This window comes from Cupressus sempervirens, chromosome 3, assembly GCF_028749045.1.
Source record: "Cupressus sempervirens isolate cs-2001-9-10 chromosome 3, ASM2874904v1, whole genome shotgun sequence".
NCBI lineage: Eukaryota > Viridiplantae > Streptophyta > Pinopsida > Cupressales > Cupressaceae > Cupressus > Cupressus sempervirens.
Genome location: NC_143120.1, coordinates 485,972,416 through 485,981,123, shown reverse-complemented (window position 1 = coordinate 485,981,123; position 8,708 = coordinate 485,972,416). Strand labels below are relative to the sequence as shown.

At 34.3% G+C, this 8,708-nt stretch overlaps 1 protein-coding gene across 1 annotated transcript; it reads left to right on the top strand.

Moving 5' to 3' along the window:
- Positions 1-260: 260 nt before the first annotated feature.
- Positions 261-3,636, top strand: LOC149567288 (vignain-like). Its single transcript, XM_089820453.1, has 4 exons — positions 261-794; positions 1,269-1,504; positions 2,452-2,592; positions 3,154-3,636. Exons 1-4 carry the CDS (start codon positions 341-343, stop codon positions 3,466-3,468), a joined length of 1,146 nt encoding a protein of 381 aa, XP_089676579.1. The 5' UTR covers positions 261-340; the 3' UTR covers positions 3,469-3,636.
- Positions 3,637-8,708: the final 5,072 nt, after the last annotated feature.

Sequence of the window (8,708 nt, the reverse complement as noted above, 5' to 3'; positions counted from 1 at the left end):
AAATCAAAGGCACTTTATGATGCAACTGTCCATTGAATTCTATTTGCTGGTCAGGGCGGCTGCTACATTCGTAGCCAATTATAGACAAGCTTGACGGTTAAGTAAAGTGACCGGCTTTCCCGCCAGTGGAAAATGGTCTGATTGCTTTGGTATGAATGCACTCTTACGTCTCCCATGAAGCGGGACCCAAATCCCATGTGAAATCCTTCAATGGGTCCTCCCAATTATCTATAAAACGGAGGCCATTTCAGTGATTCTTCAGTGCCTTTGCCTCACCAACATTCAAATTTGGGTTTCCACTCCCTTCATCATCTCCCACTTCCCCTGCCTTGCTCCATTAATGGCCGCCATGGTGTCAACTGTGGGGCTCCTTTTGCTCTTGGTTGGCACTGCAATTGCCATTAGTGACAAGGACGCAGGGTTCACAAATGGGGATCTCCAATCCGAAGAAACCATGTGGGGTCTTTATGAAAGATGGTTGTCTCACAATGGTAGAAATTCCAGTAGCAATGATTTGAGAGAAAAAGTTGTGAGGTTTTCCTTATTCAAAGACAATGTGAGATTCATTGATGAGATCAACCAAAGGAATGGTCCTTACAAGCTTAGGCTCAATAAGTTTGCTGATCTTAGCAACCAGGAATTCAAGGCTGCTTATACTGATTCCGGATTGAAGAGAAAAGATGGTGAAAGGAAGCCTTTCTCATATGCAAATGCAAATGCAATGGAACTTCCCAGGTCTGTGGACTGGAGGGAGAAGGGTGCCGTTACAGCTGTGAAGGACCAAGGAACTTGTGGTACTGTTCATTGATAGACTTCATTTGTTTTATTGTTTCTTTTTCATATGACAATCTCTATTTATACTGAAAAACGATTTGAGGATTGTTTACTTTTAGGTCTCATTTTGTTTACAGTCTAGGGTTGATTCAATTAGTTTTTTTTTTTTTTTTCTGGGATCGATTGTGTAACAATTTTTTTAGCAGCAGTGTTTCTAGTATACACTTTTCTCTCCTGTATCTTGATGGATCATATAGTTTCATCCGAAACATTGATGCTAAAAAAATTGTTACATCCTGATGGATCATGTAGTTTGATCTGAAATATTGATGCTAAAATAAATTGTTACATCCCGATGATAGTATGATCCAAAATGTTGATGTTAAAGAAATTGTTACACAATCGATCACAAAAAAAAAATAACATCAATATAAATTATGAAAATCTGATTGACTTGATTCAATTGTGTTTTGCTTTTGGGTGTAATGGCGCAGGGAGTTGCTGGGCTTTTTCCACAGTTGTTTCGGTGGAAGGCATAAATCAAATAAAGTCGGGAAAGCTGGTTCCCTTGTCTGAGCAAGAACTTGTGGACTGTGATAAGAAGAAGAACCAGGGTTGCAATGGCGGACTCATGGACTATGCTTTCCAGTTTATCATAGAGAATGGTGGGATCAGTACTGAAGGAGATTATCCTTACACTGCACAAGATGGTCAATGTGACATATCCAGGGTAGGTTTCCATTTTAATTGGAAAAGAGTGAGGAAAATAATTAACCAGATAGATACAAATTTGTTTCCTTTTCAAGTAGGGGGGTGTTGTTAACAGTAGGTTAAATTATGGGATTGCTAGCCACTTAGTTTAATCTAAGAAGAAAAGGCGAAATCCATGTTTTAGTATGTTTAAGTTCAAGATTGGATGATGAGTTTAAGTAGAGGATAATGGGAGTACTACTAGGATAGATGATCTCTGGATGGATGTTGGTATTGACTGATAATGAAAAATGATTCTGATAATGAAAAATGACTATTTACTTATATTAGAAATATAGATTTAAATAGATATTTTTTATGACACTATTCATGACATATGGGTTTAAATAGATTCTAAATAAATTCATGAATCGTTATTATTTCATTTGAAACTCGACTCATGAATCGTTATTCACGAAATACGAGTTTGAAACTGACTCACTCGTGAAATAAAAGTTGAAAATAGATTCTAAATCGATTCATGAATCATGAACCACTACTCTTAGAAAATGGATTCATGAATCGCTGCTCATGAGACTCATGAATCATTGTTTAAACACAAGCTGAAACACTACGCATGCGATTCATGAATCATTGTTGAAACATGAGTTGAAACACTGCTCATGAATCACAAGTTAAAAATCGATCACCAATCATGAAATATGAATCAAAATCAATTCATGAATCACTACTTATGAATATAAGTCATATTAAGTCATAATAGAATATTTGATTTTATGCATCAACAAGATACCATAAATACTAAGTAAAACTATTTGCTTAGACAAAAACAGATCTCATTTACTTAAATCATAAGTGGATTCTAGGAATCATTACTAATGAAACATAAATCACTTGCTTGTATTTCTCTTCTATTTTCTAAATTGATCAACTTAGAATGATTGTTAAACCTTTTCTAAATTGTAGAAGAACTCTCATGCTGCTGTGATCGATGGGTATGAAGATGTCCCTGTAAACAGTGACGAGGATCTGATGAAAGCAGTGGCTCACCAGCCAGTATCAGTCGCCATTGAAGCAGGGGGTCCCGAGTTTCAGTTTTACTGGAAGGTAAGCTTCATAACGCCACCATAGCACCCAGGCCCTCTCCTAGATTTCATTTACAATAAACTGTCCTGATTTTTGTGGGAAGAAATAAAGAATTCTTAATTCTGTTCTAGATTATTCGGAATATTGTTTTTCAATTTGATTGTGTTAGTATTTTTTCATCAACATTTTAGATTGCACTCTGCAATCCATCATCAAGATGAATAGAGAAAGCAAAAGGAAAAAATATGTTCTAAATTTCATTTACCATTGTTTTTCATCGACATTTCGAATCACGCTCTAGAATCCATCATCAAGATGAATAGAAAAAGCAAAAGGAAAAAATCTGTTCTAAATTTCATTTGTCATAAATTGTCCTGGTTTTTGTAGCATTCTCGATTCTGTTCTAGATTATTTGAAATAACTTTTCTGAATTCGATTGTGCTGATATTGTTTCATCAACATTTCGGATCACATTCTGTAATCCATCATCAAGATGAATAGGGAAAGCAAAACGAGAAAATCTGTTCTAGATTTCATTTTCATTGATTGTCCTGATTTTTTGAGGACGAAAATTGTATGCAGGGCGTGTTTGGTGGAGAATGTGGCACCAACCTGGATCATGGAGTTGCAGTAGTTGGATATGGGGAGGAGAAAGATGAATATGGAGATCATATCAAGTACTGGATTGTGAAGAATTCATGGGGCGCGGACTGGGGAGAGGAGGGATACATCAAAATGCAGAGGGGAATTGACAAGGCAGAGGGCTTGTGTGGAATTAACATGGAAGCTTCATACCCTCTCAAAACAAACCCTAACCCTAATCCTTCTTCAATCATCAGCCAGCTTGAAACCTTCTCTCTCGGAAGGAAATCTGGTCCTCAGCATTCCTCTGAGTGAAATGATCTCATTATTTACTGCTATAGACATTAATATAGATTGCTAGAATTAGAAATCCTTAGCTTTATGTTTCTTTCTTCAAAATCCATGGTGGCTGATGAAGAGCTAACACCAGGGCAGAAATGTAATCCTTTTCATTGTAAATATATCCATTTTTTATTCTGGCTATTCGATTGCAAAGGATTTGGAAAGACCAGATATGCATATTCCTATTGTGGGTACTTTTCAGAAAGGAATTTCAGGTTGGAAAACGTTTGGCCGATTCCAATCAGTTACGTGTCGAGTTACCTGGTTAAACTGACAAAACGAATGAAAGAGCTCGCAGAGATGTGTGATTAACTGTCTAAATTTGACGGTTGATACTGCCGTTTAAGCACTTTTTTAATTTGTGAAATATTAAAAATATATTTGTTTTCAATCATACACGAATCAATGTGCATCTTAATTCAATAAAATTTTCAATCGTGTAACCAAATCTATTTGTTCACAAGATGTAGTATTTTAAATGTTTGTGGTAATATTATATGATATAATATTAGAATAGGATCATACGATTATCAAATTTAAGATTAATGTGTTGAAGTTAGCAATATATTGTCTAATTGTATATTTAACTATAGCCCATCATTCAAATGATACACAATGAGATTCATAATAAGTAGAATGCCTTACAAACTTTTTTTTTTGGTCAATTTGTGTCTTCTTAACTTTTAATAATGGATAGAGAGAAGGCTAGTGTATTAAAGTCAACAATATGTCATCTAACTATGAGTATTGTAATTTGTATCATGTTAACTTGGACAAAGATAAGGCTAGTGTGTTGAAGTAAACAATATATCATTTAATTATAAGTTTAGTTATTAACATGATATCTAAATGATAGAGAATAAGGGACAGTGAGTAAAATGTCCTAGAAACTATTCCTTGCAATTTGTTATCCGTTAATTTTTATAATAGACTAAGTTAAGAGTTTTAACTATTGATAATTGAGAGGTTTGCTTGACTAATAGACTATTATAATCTAATTCTTTTGATTAATTTGTTTTTTAATTATTTTTAAGCATAAATTTCATAATACAAATTTCATTTGAAAGTGAAAAGATTTGAAAATATATGTAGGACTTGATTTTACTCATAAATAATGATGCAGGAGCATCTTGCATGGAAAAATTGAAGGAAAAAAAAAACTGGAGGAGAGAGAAAGTGACGAAAATTAGAGGAAAAATAATTTAAAAAATAAAAAAAGGAAAAAAAGGAGAAAAGAAAGAAAAAGAGGATTTCTATTTTCGAGGTGCATAGGTGGCATAATAGAAATTTTTTTTAAAAAAATGGTTGTCATTCCATTTATCGAGGTGTGTGGGTAGAATTCTAGAAAGTTATGAATATTGTAGAAAGTTGTGGAAGTTGTAGAAGGTTGTGGAGGAATTCTAGAAGGTTGTGGATAAGTCATGCATGGGGTAGTAAGTGCCTATTTAAGCAAGGCATATGAGCATTTCTAATCAAGCTCAAGAGGAAAGCTCAAGGGGAAGCTTGAGGAGTGGAAGCTCAAGGGGAAGCTTGAGGAGTAGAAGCTCAAGGAGAAGCTTGAGAAGTAGAAGCTCGAGAAGTGGAAGCTTGGGAAGGTGAAGGCTTCAAGGTGTGAAAGAGAATGAGGAAGTGAAGAGTGAGTTTTCCTAAGTCTGTAGACAGAGCGCCGAATGTGAGGCAGTTTACAGCAGGATTATGGTGGAGTTGTGAGTGTAGACAGAGTGTCGAATGTGAGGCAGTTTACACTTGGATCTTGGATAAGTTTGTGAGAAGAGCTAGTGGCTGCGGTTTAGAAACAAGAAGGTTGCTTGGTGGCTTGCGAGCACAAGTTGAGATCTCAGAGGTTTCTACTAGAGTGTGGATCTAGACTAGCTTGGGTTTGGGTTGGATCTTGAAAAAATGTTATTGTAATTACTATTGGATTTTCAAGTATAATAAAATTGTCTTCATATTGTTGCATTCTTGGTTATGAGTTGGTAAAGGGTGGTGTGGCCCTTCGTCAGTGGTATCAAAGCCGTCCTTCATCAAATAATATGAGTTTTTATATGTTAATATATTTAGTTGTATATACACTCTATTATATGATTGTGTAGTGTTGGACATCTATAATTGTTGATGAAAATGTAATTTTCTATTTCAGATATATCAAATGATCTTGCTAACTAAAAAGTTTCATGTGATAAAATATACCTTTATCTATAATTATAATTATTCTAAAAACTACAATGTGCACCCTATTGGTTGATGCTTCTTATAAATGACTAGTTTTTACTTTTGTTAAGGCTTTTATGTAATGAGTTTTTTGGTGTAACAATTCATCTAGTATATGTGGCATTGTAAATGTTTTGAATGCGCACAAAAAATAAAATTTGGTTGGGCATTGTAGCAAATCAAATTAGTATATTGAATTATGTAAATAGAAAATTTTGATTGGGAATTCTTAGGACTTTGTTTGATGTTTTTGATTAGGAAAACAGGTTTTACAGGGATCCTGAAACCCAAAGTTTTACAGCAGAAAACAACTTAAAGAAGAAAAGACAGAAAAAAAGCTGCCTCAAAAGGCTAGAAACAAAAAGGCCTGAAGCCTGAGAAACAAAGGCCAGGAACAGAGCCTGGCGGGTAGACTAGTGTCCCTTCTTTTCCATTGCCTGCAGGGTTTTTGCAGCGTCACTTTCCTTCTGGTTGGCCTCTTCCTCCTGGATCGTGGGGAGGAAATGCATCTGGTCCCCCTGACATTCCTGGATTCTAGTCTCTTTCTAAGGATCTTCCCGGCTGGTTCCCTGCTCTGTACTCTGCTCCACATTCCCCACAAGATCGACATTGGTCAGATAGTCCCCCAGATTAACAATGTTTTCATTCAAGGTATGGAAGGTATCCACAATATGTTTAGTCACAATCTGGTGGACGGAATCCAACCTTTGGACCTTCTGCTCGAGCCGAGTGATTTTGTCCTCCTGATTGTCTCTGGGGTCCTGGCTTCTGTCTTTTTCCTGGCTGCCCACCTGGTCTTTACTACGTCTGGCCTCATGATCTTTGACATCCCCCCTGTTGTTGGTCTGGTTAGACCTGTCCTTTAGAGTCTCAATTTCCTGAAAAAGCCACTTAATGGAGTGGACTTTGTTTGATGTTAATTGTGCTAGCAAAACTGCATTCGTGGATGTCTTGGCTATGAAAAAATGGCAATCATATTTAAAAAAAGTTTACCATATATAAGTATCCCAATAAGAAAGAACAATTTTCTTTGATCTTCTGATACTATGAACATAATGGCATTCATATGCAAGTGTTCATGAATATCTTGTTTACTTTAGTTGGATACATTTTCTTACCAAAATAGAACAAAAAAAAGGAAGGTACACTTTTTAGTCCTAGAAATTTCATTAAGTTTGACTAGTTCTTTCTTCATGTAGGTGCTTCTAGTTATTATAGTTCTTTGTGTGGAATTATAGATGTTTGTGAAGGGGTAGAATTGGTGGAGCAATGTCCTTTGACAAATGCTCTCATTGGTTTGTCACAAGTGACTAATTTGTCAATAGAGTTGATATAGGACAAATAATTATTTGCATCAACCATCACCAAAACATTTATATCTCCAAATTACTTAAAGAGGTAATTACTTCCCTCCTTAAGGGAAAATTACAAAAGTTATGTATCGTAAAAGTATTGGATAGAATTGAATATTCTCACCATTAAATGTGGAGGTCAAGCCCTATAAGTGTAAGACTATAAGTTGTTCATTATTGTAAAATCTTAGAGTAATTTTAATTTAATAATAATTAATTTTGAAATAGTTCTTTAATAAAAATCTAACTACTTATGGTGCTTTTATGTAATCTATTGACGGGGTGAGAAATGTTGAAAAAAGTTTAACCTAGTAAAGTGAATATCAAGGAGATAACACTCCATAGAAAAGGGAATTCATCTTGGGATTGATTTCAATGAGATTTATCATAAATCTATTTTTTCTAGTTAATTTGAATAGCAACATAGGTATCCATTCTCAATTTGTTTTCTTTCTCCTCTAATATGCAATAAGAAAAATTAAAGATGTGTGAACTTCTATATATCACTCCAATCTTCAAAATTAAAAAATAATTTCATATGATGTATCAATGTCTTTAAATTATGACATGAACTTTTTGTTTATCATTATTACAAAAAAAGTATGTCCCTCATAGAAAACTTGTATGTTCCTACTTAGAATACAAAATATCTCCATTCTCATACCCAATAAGTACTCTCAACCTTCTCATACATAAGTGATAGCCTATCTTTAAAAGTAACATTAGTCTTGTTAGGGGATCCTCAATGTAGAACAATGCACTTTTTATTCATAATTTACATCTAGTTGTTTGGTTCAATAAGTTGGGATCTTACTTAAAGAGGTTTTGTCAAAACTCTTCTCATATTTGTGAGTTTATGTTATTATTTGCATATGTTGGGTGCTTCACATTATGATTTAAGATTTTTTAAGATTTGGTTTTGGATTGTAAATGTAATCCTTTTTTAAATTTCAAATAATAGATTGAAACTCGTATCTTTTATAAATTTATTGCATCTTTAAGTGTTTACCAGTAGAACAAAAGTTAATAGGATTATTTAAATAGAATTGATTCACGCACCACACCTCCCCCTCTCATATTTATTCATCTTGTTTGACAATTGATATCAAAGCTTTGTTTCCTTGGAGAGAGATTAATTTCTTGAGGTAGATCCAATGACACACAAATTGAGCATTCATATGTTTGATGGAGCTGACTATAATTCATGGAAAGAGAAGATGATAGGGTACATGATTTCTATCGGTTATACCACCTAGAAGAATATAGACACAAAGTATGTGGTACCTCAAAGTGACCTCGATACTCAAGATGAAATAACTGCCTATGAGGAGAATAAGAAAGAAAAGTATGCAATTTTTAGTACTTGATCAAAAATTAAGTTAGCTAAAGTTGTTTCATTGAAAAATGTGTATGAATTTTGGGAAAAGATGAAAGAGATATATGAATAAAATTGTAGAGTTAATTTTTCTAAGAAGCTAATGGCTAACAATTGTTATCATAATCTAAAAATGGAAGAAGGTGAAGATATTAGAATCTATTTTCAAGAGGTTGACAATGCAGTGAATGATGTTAAGGATGGAGAAGGCTATATCACTAATTAAGATGGCATGGATCAATGTCCTTACTCAATAGCTAAATTGACAAGATCTC